The 15,135-nt window shown below is 43.9% G+C and overlaps 1 protein-coding gene across 4 annotated transcripts; it reads left to right on the top strand.

The window, feature by feature from the left end:
* Positions 1-1,856: 1,856 nt before the first annotated feature.
* Positions 1,857-15,124, top strand: coro1cb (coronin, actin binding protein, 1Cb). 4 transcript variants are annotated; one of them, XM_056433298.1, is made up of 11 exons: positions 1,857-3,897; positions 9,270-9,469; positions 10,604-10,726; positions 11,125-11,254; positions 11,482-11,663; positions 11,806-11,925; positions 12,261-12,365; positions 12,454-12,599; positions 13,329-13,386; positions 13,481-13,723; positions 14,173-15,124. In XM_056433298.1, the coding sequence occupies exons 1-11, from the start codon at positions 1,902-1,904 to the stop codon at positions 14,302-14,304; spliced, it is 3,435 nt and encodes a 1,144-aa protein (XP_056289273.1). In that variant the 5' UTR covers positions 1,857-1,901; the 3' UTR covers positions 14,305-15,124. The 4 variants fall into 4 exon arrangements, with proteins under 4 accessions (XP_056289273.1, XP_056289276.1, XP_056289275.1 ...); XM_056433301.1 differs by lacking the exon at positions 1,857-3,897 and adding an exon at positions 5,636-5,767; XM_056433300.1 differs by lacking the exon at positions 1,857-3,897 and adding an exon at positions 5,786-5,983.
* The last annotated feature ends 11 nt before the right edge of the window (positions 15,125-15,135 follow it).

The following is a 15,135-nucleotide window of genomic DNA, read 5'->3' as shown; positions in this document are numbered from 1 at the left end:
AGAAGACCAGCGCTAGAGTTTGACTGTCAGCTGGCTGAACATGAAAGCTCAAATATAACAGAGAGAGACAGTGTGTCAATATCCTTCTGTCAGCTGCTGCTCAAACGCAGGCAAGAGAATGAAAACAGAGCTCTGGATTAACTTAAAACTGTATCTATCAAAACTATTTCTAGAAATTCTACTCATGTGAATCCATTATCTGGAGGAAATGTTCTGATATTGTGTTGTCCCTCCCCCCAGAGCCCAATTTATAATTTATCCACTCCTGCTATCTTCTCTTTCTCACTGGTTTTCATTACTCTCAACATGTGGTGTTGTAGCTGAGTCTATGTAGATCTATTGTTACAGTCAAATTATAATTTGGATCTATACAAATAAATTAAGGTAGGCCTACTCTACAATCGTCCCATACAAGGACCCTAGAGGAACCATCCTGTCTAGATAAACAGGAGTCAATCTTTGAGGGAAATGGTTTTATTTACGTTTTGTGGACAAGCACGTTGGTTAAATAGACGGCCGTGAAAGACGAGGTGTCACTCAACGCCTCTCAGGCTTGAAATAGCTCAACAGCGCAGCACGTGGTTGCAGATGAAGGGTGAAGAGGTTCCGTCACCTCTCTTTCCTTACTCACCGTTCAGAAATCCAAAGACATCCGCTTGGCATTTCATCTGATTTTAAGTGCATGTACCTGATGCAACAATACTTCTGCACATTCAGTTTGTTTTTAATCTAAATATACTCCACATGCCACTTTAAAGTCTGTTGAGCTTTTTTCCCTTTGCAGTAATCTCTTATCCGCCTTCCAACATGTCGGTGGTGGTTAAACTCCACCCTCAAACTATTTGGTTGAGAAGTCAAAGCACTTGTGACTTTAATCACGTAGTCCAGCTGACCTTTCTCTGAACCCGTAACCAAAACAACCATAAACACACAGCTAGTTTGAAGTGGAAGCACAAACAGGCCTTGTCTCCAGTAATTGACAGTGCATGATGTCGAACACTGTGCTGCAGATGAAATCAGTAATTAGAGAAGTCCTATAAAATAAGGCGTTGTTATAATTCAAGACTTTTTCATTTGTTTTCAGCATCTAAATGGTTTTAAATGATTTATAAGTTATGTCTTGACAGTATTTTAATAGTTCACATTGACCTTGGCGCCTGGCAGCTGACCTCTTATCTCACTAGTCTTGTTTCATTTTTGGCCTCCTGACTCAGTGGCCGAAGTAAGCGCAACTTTAATTATAGCCACCACAGCATTCCTTTCCTACAGAATAGGGGGAGATAGAGAGGCCATGGAGGGCAAGTGTGAGCGGAATAGAAAAATATACAAAAATAGAAAGAGGTTCAAGATGATTAAAAATAGAAAAAAGTATTTTCATTAGGATGGGGAGGCAAGCTCTCCGCATTACATCATTGTCTTGACATTTTTCTCTTTCTCTCTTTTCTACTGATAAGACCAGAGCAACAACCATGGGTCAGAAACTGGAGAAGCTGTCGGAAAAGGATGACGAGTCGCTTGATAACTCCGACTGGTCGAGGAAAACTGAAGAGACCGAACAGTCGGAGACGGCACAAAAAGATGAGAGCAGAGATCAGGAGGCTGGCAGTTTTACGGCCCCTCTGGGTATTGGCTGGATCAGTGTCAGTGGCTCGTCCACTGGGACCACAGTCACTTCTGCACATACAGACCCCCAAACTGGGCAGCCAATCAGGCCTTTAGGTCAGCAGGAGCACCCTCTAAACACCAGTGACGAGTGGGTGGGTGGAGACAGGGAGAGCCGGAGTGTCACTCGGACTGCAGAGGAGTCAACAACTGCCCTGAGCCCTGAGGAGACGAGACCAACTTCAAACAAAAGACAAGGCTCTGAGAGTAAGGCTGTGGTCTATACTGGGACTACAGCTATGGAGGAGCAGGGAAATGGGAAGAAATCAGATATTGGTCGTAGCAAGTTAGGATCTGACATTCAAACCAGGAGTCTAACTTCCTCATTCAATCCCGGTAATGAGGACGACTTTGTGGTGCTCGAGAAGGATGCGACTTGGATGTCATCTGATGGAGACATCATTTTGGGCAGACGGATAAAGACGGAGAATCTTCAATCGCCTATTAAAAGAAGAGTTGAGGAAGACGCTTCTGCTAGTGGCGTAAACCTTTCACAAACCTCCAGGTATGCCCCTCAAGAACAGGGTAACGAGAGGAAAAGCAGGAGAAGATCAGACACACTTCCGGTCGCGACTGACAGCGTGGAAGCACATGCCGAGACTTCGCCTGAAGCCTGTTTTGAGAGGGAAATGGGTCAACATTTGCCTGAAGTGACAGGCAGCAGGTGTCGGCTAAAAGCAGTCGATCATGTCGGAGCTGTCCACGCCGGGACAACTGGGAGAGGAAGAGCGGAGAGGGAGCAAAACATGAACAACCACAGCAAGGGGCACGCTTCTAACATGGGCGAGGAGCACCTGTCAACACGACATAGCAGCTTTGTGAAACGATCAAGCAAGAGCAGTGAGGATTTAGAAGACATGCTTGATGAAGCAGGCCAGTTCCTTACACATGATAAAGGAAGACACGATTCAGAATTTGTCGCACAAAAAATACAAGCGGGAGCAGTTCAGTCCCATCAGAGCAGGTTTGCTGGAGCCGTCGCTACGAGGGCTAAAGCCGGTAGCTTGTGTACCAAGGAAGAGGACGGCAGAGTGCTCTGCAAAGCAGCCGACTATCACCCCTCTCGCTCTGAAACGCCACCACTACGTGACAATTCCTCACTTTCATTGAAACGATGCAACTCATTTTCCTTTCCTCCTCTACCAGAGACTGAAGGCTGTGATGGAAAGATGCAGGTCGCGAGCATAACGAGGGAGAGCAAGCTCGTTTGCTTCTCTGCTGTCATCACCCCTCCACCTTTAACTCATCTGTTGCCTAAGAGAGGCGCAACCATGCAGACACAACTCGGTACAAGCATGGGTAAATCCCAAATGGTGGCGGATGCCTCGTGTGATTCCAAAGACGAATCTATGCCGAAAGAAAAGCTAAAGGTCAAAGGCCCACCTCCGCCTGTGCCCAAGAAACCTAAAAACCCCTTTATAAAACTCAAAACTGCACAATTAAAGTCTACTGATGTGCAAAGAAGAGGCAAAGATAATCTGCGTTCCGCGGAAAGGGTCAAGAGGAGACACACTTTTGACTTTTACAAAGATCTTCCGAGCAACACTCCAACTAATCAGGACATGTGCTTGCTGTGGGACCAAAGGGGAGCCTCCACGGCGCCATTCAACGCACGCCGGCTGTCAGTCGACCTCAGCCCTTGGGAACAACTTTCACTGGGACACATGGATGATCAGTACGGAGCCATGATCGACTACGAGTACTGCGTTAGAGTGGCGAATCTGTCTCCAGAGGAAGAGCCGCACAACTTGGACATGTTGCAGAGAAGAGAATTCCTGGAGAGACGATCCAGATTTAAAAGCTCGCCTCCTCCTCCTGTCGCGAAAAAGACGTCCACAGAGACTCTTCACAAACCTGAGGTCACACCGAACAATGAAATCCAAAGATTAAAACCTGCTCGCTCATGGGAAAAAGAAATCTACCCTGAGCACCGATCTGAACGAGTCAGCAATGACAACCAAGGCAACTACGGTCAGCGTAAAGACCACCACAGTAGCAACAGAAATGCAGGAGGTGGCGGTGAGGTGGGTTCCTACAAGCCCGTGGCGAAAATCATCAAAGAAACTAATCAACTGCAGAGACATCAGTCCAAGGTCAAACCTGAAGGGGCCAAAGCTCCCGTTCGGGTGGCAGAAGAGGGTCCCAGTGTGAAAGTATCCCAAATGAAGAATGCCTTTGATGTCCCAAGGAAATCCAAAGAGAGACCACCGGAAGAACAACAATTTCCAAAGAAAGGTAAAGACTTTACAATGTCACGGTTGGAGACATCGGTTCTGTCTGTCTTCCTTTTTTTATGGTGCATTTATACAGAAAAAGCACATTGTGTGTGTTCTTCTACGGACGAAAGAGTACTTTTCAAACTACACAGACTGTCATAAGAAAAACACTTGACATATCATGGTACAACTTTACTTGGGGGTTTGATGGTTAACACTTTTCTGTTTGTATATGGAGCCAATTAATAACTAATTGGTTCCGTATTTAAAGGTCCAAGTCTGTATTTTAAAATGTTATATTAACAATGGCTTTTTCGTCGATATTAGCTTATCGTTATAATTTGACAGTTTCCTTTAAATCAGCTGATATGTTCTTGCTCTGCCAGTAATGTAGTAACATGACCTAAGTATTGCTACTGGATACACAACATTTTAACTTGTAACTCTAATTTGACCGTAATTTGGAAGAGTAATTCAATAGGGAACAAAGCAAGGTTTCCCCAAACAACATTTCACATGTTCTGAACTATGACTTGGGTCATTTACATGATTATTGAAGACTCGTTAAGTCAATCAGTTAAGGAAATCACTTCATCTGTGACTTGGGTGCTGGTTTTTGTATCCGGGTGCTCGTGTGAATGCTGTTTGGATGTTCTCCCAGTGTTAACCTCGGATTCCTCCCACACCCCTATAAGCTCAGGGTGAAATAGTAAATCAGATGTACCCCTCGGTGTAAAAGAGAGCATGGTGCATACCTTGATTATCCCTGTGGCAGTCTTCCAAGTTGTCCATGGTGTTTCGCTGCCTTCTGTCGATTCTTGTTAAAGGCTCCACACTTTAATAAATAGGCAGGGAAATAAATAAGCAAAGAAACAAATTGTCTTTCTACAACTCCTATTCCTGATTGAAAGGTTTTCAATGTCCTCCTTAAATAAGTACAAAATGATATGTATTTAAAATTGACAGGATGCAGGGAATGCACATTCAAAATTATTCAACAAGTGCTGGTTAAAAAAAATCAGACAAAAGATGTGTGCTCTATATCAAAAGCTCCCAGCAATTTTTGCTGGGAGCTTTTGATACAGAGCACACATCTTTTGTGTTGCTCAATATTAAACCAGCAACTCAGAACTGCTGAAGTATAAATGCAGACCAACTCGCAAGATCATCAACATATCGCTGGACAAAATAGGAACAAATAAATGTAAAAAATGTCATTCAAAACTATAAAAGTTGTCCTCGACCTTGCTGAAGACCAGGCGATGCGACTGAAAGCCTTGGGAAAAAAGAAAAAGTGTCTTGAGTTGGGATTGTTTTGCAAAGCTACTTTTTCCAGGGTTAAGAATGTTTGTCTCGCATTCATTTTCACTTCCAACAGACATATTCAGATTCCACACATTCATTTAGATGTTTTAGACTTTAAGAAGTGAGCATAAAAAACAAATAACATAAATATTAAACCTGCATTTAATCAACCCCACGGAGTGCAAATATGTTATGTTAAAACATTCATGAAAAAATGTCAAAAGATTCCCCATAAGATCTGACGTGTGGGTGCCTTACAGACTATGGGGGTTTCTTTATTGTGTTCGGGCAGTGCAGGCTGGGTGGGATTGGATGGGACGGAGGGGGAGGGGACGGACCATGAAACAAACGATGCTGCTGCCACTTAAAATCCACATTGTTGCATAGCTGAACAAAAAATCATTAATTCAGTCGGTCTACTACAAAAGGCACGAGGAGGATGTAGCGACAACCCCAGTTTTCCTGCAGCCACATTCACACAGCCTTCGGAGATCGTTTCATTTGCGCATGTGCCGTAGCCTCTCGTCAACGTACCCCATTGAACTTAATAACGATGAGAGGAGACGAATGCTAATCTACCGCAGGTGAGAAGCGGACAGGAGATGCTCCATTCGTCAACCGGCATCTAGAACTACTCATAGATTTAAAGCACTTTCCTCCGGGCCACATATTTGCACGTCGGGAGGGGACACGGACATTAGATCAACGTCCTGCAGGACAAGGGCGCGCCTAAACTACCAGACTCATGTGTTGTGATTGATTACCCCCGCGCTTACGAAAATCGTGCATAGAGTTAGGAGGTAAGAAAGCCTGAAGAAAGTCTATTTTTTGTATTGTGTATTTTGCATGTGATCTGTCGGTCGGGGCGGCGCAGCATCCGTTTAACTCGCCGGATGGGTTTGTGAATGGGAGCAGCCCAAAACCTCGGGTGGAAATATCTGCACTTGCGTCAGCTGGCTGTGGTCCACCGCGGCTAACGGCTAGCAGCTAGGCGGCTCCCCGAGCTGCTAGCCGACGAGCGGCTGGGATGCAACACACACCGACGGGCGGCCGGAGCAGTCGGACACGTCGCACCTTTTTATACTGTGCAAAGCTCTGCGGGGGAGATGTAGAAGTCATATGGCTCCTTGTGCGGTTATTATTTGTGTTATATTAAATCACTCCCATCGGGTTGCCTCCCCCTCGCCTGCAGTGTAACGTCTGAGCATCAGCGGATGTTCAGACGGGACCAGCCGCGGACCAGCTGCCGAGGCTGGGCGGCGGAACACGGTCCGCGAGCGCCAGCTTCAACGTTAAACTTCACGTTACTTATAATACCGTCAATTTATTTATTCGGTAGACTCCGTCAAACGCAACCACGTGCTTCGTTTCGCTCTCGAGTGACGGTCACATCTGGAGCCTGACGTTACTCTCATAATACAAACCCGTTGTTTCATTGACGGAAACCTCCGCGACCGCCGCTAGCTTAAGTTATCCAGAGCCAAATCAAGCTTTCCCCGCCACGTTAACGACTTGTTTTTTAACATTTACTGTCAAGAACGTTTAAAACCACAACTAAGTCTCATCACCATGTTCATATTTTATTCACAGCTACTTGTTTTAACGGGGAGGAGGGGACACGCCGCGCGTTGTGCTAACGCCAGCTAGCGACCATTGTTTAACGTTAGCACAGTGTCGCTGTGTCCACCGGCATTGATTCATGTGAATATATTTATCAGACACCTTTTTAAAAAGAGGCCGACATGCCATTGTTATTACATGTTGAGTTGAAGTAATGGAGAGTGCATCGTTGGTCGTGTACATCCATTTAGACCAGCCAGGGAGGCCAGACTCCTGCAGGGCTGCTGATTACATATTAATTAATGCCAGATAAATTCCCCTTCAGCTTGCACTCTCGGGTGATAATATCACAGGATTAGTGTGTAACTGCTGAAACAACGACAGCCCACCACCATGATGCTCAGTGATGTCCTGAGTCGGGTGGTGTTGGCAGAGAGCAATCACACTATCGATGACATCAACTGGAGCCTGCAGGGGCTGGAGCAACACATTTCGTCACATGCATACTTGCAGTGAGTGTAGCTGTCTTGAATGGAGTAAATATATTGTCTGAGGGAACACACTGTTCTGGTCTGCTGTCAACTGCATGGTGCTATGCTGCCCTGGCTGTGTGCTGTCCAGGTTTTATGCCTCCCTGCAGCGACACAATCACTGGCCCCGGCTCTGTGGGGACATTGTGCTGTGAATCAACTCTATCTAGGGCGAGGATTTGATTCATAAAAGTGTCATGTCTCGTAATCCACTTTAGAACCGTTCATTTCTCTTATATCTCACACTCGGGTGAAAATAGATTGTGTGTGTGTGTTGTGGGAAGAAGATATCATCTAAACTAAGATTTTAAGACAATGTCATGCGGTGTGACCTCACTTTGGACTGTAAAAGTTCAGAATTTGACAGTTGGAGTTATCTTGTTAAATACATTTTGACTCCATAATCTACACATTAACCAATAATTAATTAATCACCATCGCACAGCCTGTCCTGAGACGAGATCTCATCAGGCCAGTAATTGAACATTTGTGTGGGTGGGTGTTCATATATACACGCGTGTATGTATGTATGTATATGTGTTTATATATGTATGTATGTGTGTGTCTGTGTATATACACTTATAGATATATAAGTGTGTCTGTATACATACATATATACACTTATATATATATAAATGAATCTAAAATGTTCCAAAAATTCAAGTCTTATAAAAAAATCTGAAAACAAAGCTCTTTTAACATGACAGCTTTAAATCTGAAATACAATAAGATTTGTTTCAAAAAATCTCTAATGTTGCCAAGTTAGATTTAGTGAAAAGAGCCGTGATTCACCTTTTCCATTTTCCAAATCCATGACTGCGTGTGAAGAAGCAGGTGGTTTGAGTAACTGGAGAACGATCCTGGAGCCGGTATAATCCGCTCGGTACATCGCTTCTAACTGGCAGCTTAATTATGGCCCTTAGACACGATATTTTTAACATAATTACGCAGCAAAACATGCTACCAACTCGATGGAAAATCTCCTAACTCCCTATCAAAGACAGAAGTTTGGGGAGTTATTGCAAAAGACAATGCCAAGACAAGTCCAGCTTAAGGAGAATTTCCATAATGTTTTGGCTGCGGATTAGAACTCACCGTCCTCAGAGTTGGCAAAATGCCAACAATGGAAAACAAACGTCTCGTCCTGATGAATGACTTTTCCTTTAATGCCGAGAGCATAAATGAGCGTGTAAGAAGAAACCGGAAGAGGAGTGCAAGCTTGAGGCGGCACTGAGCCACAATTTGATCATTAAATGAATATCAACAATTAATATCATTTCCAGAATCGTGGCGCAGCAAAAGGCCATGTAGTAAAAATATAACATTACTGCAGATTGGTATTCTGCACTAAGCTGCAGAAGAGGAGCAAATTTAACTTTCTGGGATGCCTTCAGTTGGCATTAAGAAACATTTCCAGAAATCTAGGCTGTTTTATTGTGAACATCTTATCTATTTTCATTGCATAAATGTTATATGTTGTGCAATGTTTGTATTTTTTAATGATTTAACCAGTTACCGTCATTGATATTCATAATGTTCCTGTTAATGGCAGACAAGTACAGTGCTTGGGTTTTGTTTTCTTCTCATGTTTTATATTATATATCTGTTATACTTGTTAATAGTTTTTTTTAATTCAGCTGGCCTTCTCGTCAACAACTATTTCAGTAAGTTCCACAAGTCTGTAAAATGACACTGAGATGAGGTCGGCTGGACCAAAGACGGTGTGTCATCATGTACACTTTACCTCCAGGAGGCAGAGCTCATTTCTGTCCTTCGAATGCACAGAAACAAACGGAGTCAGTCGATGCGCTTCAACTCGGATCAGACGGCCGGCTGGCAGTAAACCAAACACAAGGACTCCCTCGACAGACTCCATGTCGACAGAAGGATGCTCATTTTCAGATTTTACAACATTAGTATTACGTGGAAAAACAGCCGTTTGCACATTTTATTCCCTGTTGGATTTACTTTGGCTCCTCCTCTTATTGCTCTTCAGATATGTTGCGGCGAGTTGTGCGACAGAGCAAGTTCCGCCACGTCTTCGGTCAGGCCGTGAGGAACGACCAGTGCTACGATGACATCCGCGTGTCCCGGGTCACATGGGACAGCTCCTTCTGTGCCGTCAACCCCAAATTTGTTGCCATCATCATAGACGCCAGCGGGGGAGGAGCCTTTCTTGTACTTCCTCTGCAAAAGGTGAGCGCCCCTTTGCCTCGCCTTCTCATTTCCTTCAAGGGTTTTAAAAAGATCTTTTGATGCTCCTCTACAGTAAAGGTCCACGTTCTTATGAAGTGTTTATAAAATAGTTTTAATAGTCGGACCGTTAGGGCTGGTTGATGAGGTTGTTTTCTTTGTTCTGCACTGGCATTTTCAAATCCTTCACATTGGGGCTTTGACCGTCACTTGGGAATATAACGCTGCACCTGAAGACCAAAATGGGCCACAGAAGTTGTAAAGCAGACCCAGAGAGACGAGGGTTTCAATGTACCAGCACACTGCATCATAGTATAGCATTCAGAGCATGTAGCAAATCAATCCTAAAGGCTTCTCGGCCAGCAGACCGTCAGCACACCGCTGCTGTGACCCGGTCCAGCTGCTGTCCGAGGCTCATATCCATTGTTAAAACCCGAGATGATCAATGTTTAGATCTGCCTGGTAGTAAAGGCATGTAATGTGTACCGGGTTCCAGTTGGCTCATCGGACACATGATCCTCGCAGAGGGGATGGGAGGGGCATTGCTTTAGGCCACGGGGTTAGGGAGTTTTATTCACTGTATAATGTTCTGCCTCTGGAGAAGCGACTGTAACTTCCTCGGTGTATTCAGGTGGGCAGATGTACTACAAGGATGGCAGTGAGTGAGGTCATAACGGGTAAAATGGGTTAACTTTGTCCTCTGAAAACTATTCTTTGGGATCTTAACAGGCCCAGACGGTCAGACGCATCGGGACATTAAGCCGTCTGCGTATGTTCGTGCACTTCTGAATGCTTGAGTTCAGCACACATTCATACTCTTCAGGAAATACTGGTTGACATGTCGGGTATTAAATGTTGTTTAATATTAATTAAATACATTTTATTTAATTTCTGAGCGCATTTTGTGAAACTGTACAATGATCATCTTCGCTCTCTCTGTCACGCGGATGTGTGACGAGGTTGCTGATGGTCATAAGAGTCTGAAATTGTCTTGTCATCATGCAAAGCACTGAACATAACTTCTCCAGGGCAGTCAAATTAGCTCTGTTAGTCATTTTCATATTCCTCTGAGAGATATCAGTTTTCAGGAGGGCGTGACTCTCGCTCTTTGTAACACCGTTGTCGTCTGTCTCACAGTCCGGCCGCATCGACAAGGTTTACCCGACAGTGTGTGGTCACAAGGGCCCCGTGTTGGACATCGACTGGTGTCCTCATAATGACCTCGTCATTGCCAGCGGCTCGGAGGACTGCACGGTCATGGTAAGGACACGGTTAATCTCCAAGATCACATGAGCTTAATGGATTTTTCCAGGTTGATTTGTTTTATAGTAGCAAGTACTACATCACACTTTACCCCCATAATGTTTGATTTTACATCTAGAACATGCAAATAATGGGCCTGTTGTATTTTATCAATATGCTGTAATCCAGAACCTTTTTTGAAGTTCATGTTGTAAAATATTTGCTCAATTTAATATAAATGTAGGTTTTCCTTGAGACTGTAGTTTGTCGTGTCCTTTGAGTGAGAATTAAAGGGCTCGGTCCGTGTTCACAGCTTTAATCTCCTAAAGAAGTCTCCTCTCCAGGATCAGTCGTGTAGAATTATTTCATTGGACAGATTTGTGTCTGCCGTGTAACGGTTTCTGTTTCTGACTCAGGTTTGGCAGATCCCTGAGAACGGGCTGGGGACTCCCCTCTCGGAGCCCGTGGTCGTGCTGGAGGGCCACTCCAAGAGGGTCGGCATCGTGTCTTGGCATCCCACCGCTCGCAACGTTCTCCTCAGCGCAGGTAACCTTTGACGGAGGCCCGTGGTTCACCCCGTGCCCTCGGCCCGAAATGTCTGTTGCGGTCATCGTCTGCCATTTGTCCACCGTGCACAGCTGAACTCCAAATCGGACCAATTATATCTCGCAGACCGCCTTCCGTCAAGTTGCTTTGTGTGACGCAAAAGGCTTAAAATAACCGCGGACTCCGAGGTGTGTGTAGTCAGGCTGTGCTGCGTGTGTCCATTTAAGGGTGCGACAACCAGATCGTCATTTGGAATGTGGGCACGGGAGAGGCCATGATCAACCTGGAGGACATGCACCCTGACGTTATCTTTAGTGTCAGCTGGAGCCCCAATGGCAGCCTGCTGTGCACCGCCTGCAAGGACAAGAAGGTCCGTGTCATCGACCCCCGTAAACAGAAGATTGTTGCGGTAAGTTGAAACGCCGCCGGGGATTTGGGGCTTTGATGCTTCTCGTGTGGAATAATCTTTCCCAGAATCCCCCACCGAGCTGTTTACCCAGCGCACCTACGAACATGGCAGGCCGATCTGACGAGTGTGTTTCTGTTTTTAGGAGAAGGACAAAGCTCACGAGGGAGCTCGACCAATGAGAGCCATCTTTTTAGCAAACGGAAACATTTTCACCACTGGATTCAGCCGCATGAGCGAGCGCCAGCTGGCTCTGTGGAAGACTGTACGTCACCGGAGTGAATCTCATTCCTTAACACACCGGTTCATCACATACACACTTGCTTTGTGCAGCTTCCTACCTGTTTTATATAAGTCCACATATTGTGGTTTACATCAGTTTCTCCTGTGCTGCCTGAATGTGAAATGAGGATTATCTTTTTCCCTTTCAAATGAAAATGTTCATTACACCTCAGCTCCAGGTGGGGGCGCTAAATTCAAAGAGATTTCACTTCTCCAGATCTAAATAAAACGGTTTTTTTAATGTATTGGCTGAGTATGATTTGTTCATTATTGACAGACTTTAGTGCTGCTTACTTATACTTATTTGTGTGTTTACAGGAAAACATGGATGAGCCGATATGTGTTCAAGAGATGGACTCCAGTAATGGAATTCTGCTGCCCTTCTATGACCCCGACACCAACGTGGTCTACCTGTGTGGAAAGGTTGGCAGCCACGGAAAGAAATTCCAGTTTTAATTTCCCATTTCTGGTCATTCGATTCACACTGACTGAGTTGTGACTGTGTGCTCAGGGGGACAGCAGCATCCGGTACTTTGAGATCACTGATGAGGCGCCGTTTGTCCACTACCTCAGTACCTTTTCCACCAAGGAGCCCCAGAGAGGCATGGGGTACATGCCCAAACGGGGCCTGGATGTCAACAAGTGTGAAATTGCAAGGTATTGCATGTTTTTATTTTATTTTATTTTGTACTTTTATTCGGTTAGTTTGTGGAGCTAACCTACTGAACAATGTACATTTATTTTAAATACCCAGATTTTTAATAAGAGCAAGTCAGCGCCAACTAATTTATTTAAAATGTAATGTCTCCAAGAGAGACATATGCAACTAAGGATTATTTTCTTAACCATACATCTCCTGATTTCCTCAGTTGCTTGGTCTATAAAATGTCAGAAAATATATTTTTTTAATCTATATATATTTATATATTTAATAATAAATATAAATGTAGGGCATTTTTGAATAAAAAAGGGTAAACTATTAATCCATCAGTTGTTGCTTATTAATATTCTGTAATTAATCAACTAATTGTTTCAGCTCTTGACGACACCATAGTTTCATGTTAAAAAAAGTTAATTTGACTTTAATAGAAGAAAGAATAGGGACAGAGCTCATCTAAGTAAGTTAAAAGTAAGTTTGCAACTTATTTTCACACATTATTGATTTTTGCATTTACTCGTAGTTGAAATTATATAAAAACACCAATAACTATATTATAAATCATTTGACTTTCAAATATATCAATTTATTTAATGACTAAATATATTCCTTTCGTATCGAAAAAAGTTAAACTTTGTATTTCTGTTTGTTTTAATTTGAATATTTATTTGATGTTGCAGTTAACCGTTTTGTGGTGTCTGATATTAATCACATTGTCAATCCTGTAGGTTTTACAAATTACACGAGAGGAAATGTGAACCAATCATCATGACAGTCCCGCGGAAGGTATGTCTGCGTTTGTATCAAGTAGTAAATATATTCTCTCAGAGCCACGTCCTTTTCCTCCGCGATACAACATGTCCTGTGTCCTCTCCACCAGTCGGATCTGTTCCAGGACGACCTGTATCCCGACACAGCCGGCCCCGATCCCGCCCTGGAGGCGGAGCAGTGGTTCGCCGGAAAGAACGGAGGCCCCCTCCTGATCTCGCTCAAAGACGGCTACGTCTCCACGAAGGCCCGCGATCTGAAAGTGGTCAAGACGAACGTCCTGGAAACCAAGCCGGCCACGAAAGCAGAAAACATCTCGACTGTCCAGAAGCGCGTTCCTCCGCAACCCTCAGTCGTGAGTGTCACACTTCACTTAGTTTTACTTCAACTCCTGATTTATTTTGGTTTACAACTGTATTTTAAAACGTATTATATTTTTTTTTTTATTAACATCGTTTCCTTTCATGAAAAGCTAAATTTTTCAATCTCACTCAGCATTTATTTTGCTGGCATTTGATCTCTCCGCTCCACAGTAATTATTATGGTTGAAATAATTCACAAACATTATGAATCAACACATACTTTGGTATTTGGCTCACAGTTCTGTGGAACAGCTGGAGGGCTTCATTGCCGGTCCAATCTGGGCTCGTTTTGACCAAATATTTTTGAAGTCGATAAGATACAGAAGTTATCACCCACAAAAATCTAATGTAAACACTGGAAATCTGTAGCAGCCTCCTGAAAGCCAAATGAGACGACTAAAGAACTCGGCCCGGCTAATTTTTACTCTCTGTTTCTGACCAGAAAATGGAGCGTAAAATGGAAGATAAACTAGAAGAGGTACTCCGAGAGTTTAAGTCACTCAGGGACCGCGTCATCCTCCAAGACCGTCGAATCGCCAGACTGGAAGACCAGGTTTCCAAGGTTGCCATGTAAGTTACGGCCATACTTCCCCGGGACCGTTGGTTGTTTTGGGAATCGAATGGACGGGTCGGCCACAGCCAAAATCCTCACGATTCGGCTCCATTGCGCTTGGCGTCGTCCTGCGACGAGACCAAGCCCGACATTCCAAGACGAACTTATTTTTTCATCAAGTCTCCAGTTTCACACAGAGAAAAGGAAAAACTCTCGCAGCTCATGTACACATTTGAAGAAAAGACATTTTTGTTGAAGGAAAAAGTCTTAACTTTTTTTTCTTTCTTTTTTTAAAAATTGTGGTAAAACATTCTTATGTGAAGTTTGTACTTACGACTCAAAAAACTGTACGTAGCATCAGTATTTCCATTGTTATTTTATGTGTTGCCAAATATGAATCGTGTGCCGTTTCATGCGCTGCTTTTACATTTATTTTCTCTCCTGTTGTACATTCCAGTCGCAACCTGGTCGGTTGATTTTAGTCAAACTGGATTTTTTTTTTTTACAATAGCTGTTGAACTGTTTTCCTCCCACCAGTTTGCTCATTGATAAGCATCTGATTTCTGAATGTGGAAGAATTCCTTTTAAGCGTTTCGTTCTTGTTCTTCTGGGCTTGAAATTTAACATTTGGTTTTATGGGGGAGGGGGGGGGGTCGCTGCATCTCTCTGGTGTAAATGTTGTGCAAATGTAGTGGTGCCTCTTGTCACTGTTAAGGGTCAAACTGAAGTCGCCCTCCCAGTGCATATTTGGTGTTGGGAAGGGACCACTCGCCCAGCTTGTGTTTCACTGAACCCCTGACAAACAGTTCTGTGCACATAATAAAGAATTTACACATGAAAACCTCTTTTCTT

This window comes from Pseudoliparis swirei, chromosome 15, assembly GCF_029220125.1.
Source record: "Pseudoliparis swirei isolate HS2019 ecotype Mariana Trench chromosome 15, NWPU_hadal_v1, whole genome shotgun sequence".
Taxonomy (NCBI): domain Eukaryota; kingdom Metazoa; phylum Chordata; class Actinopteri; order Perciformes; family Liparidae; genus Pseudoliparis; species Pseudoliparis swirei.
Note: the sequence above shows the minus strand (reverse complement) of the source record. Positions and strands in the feature narration are given on the sequence as shown.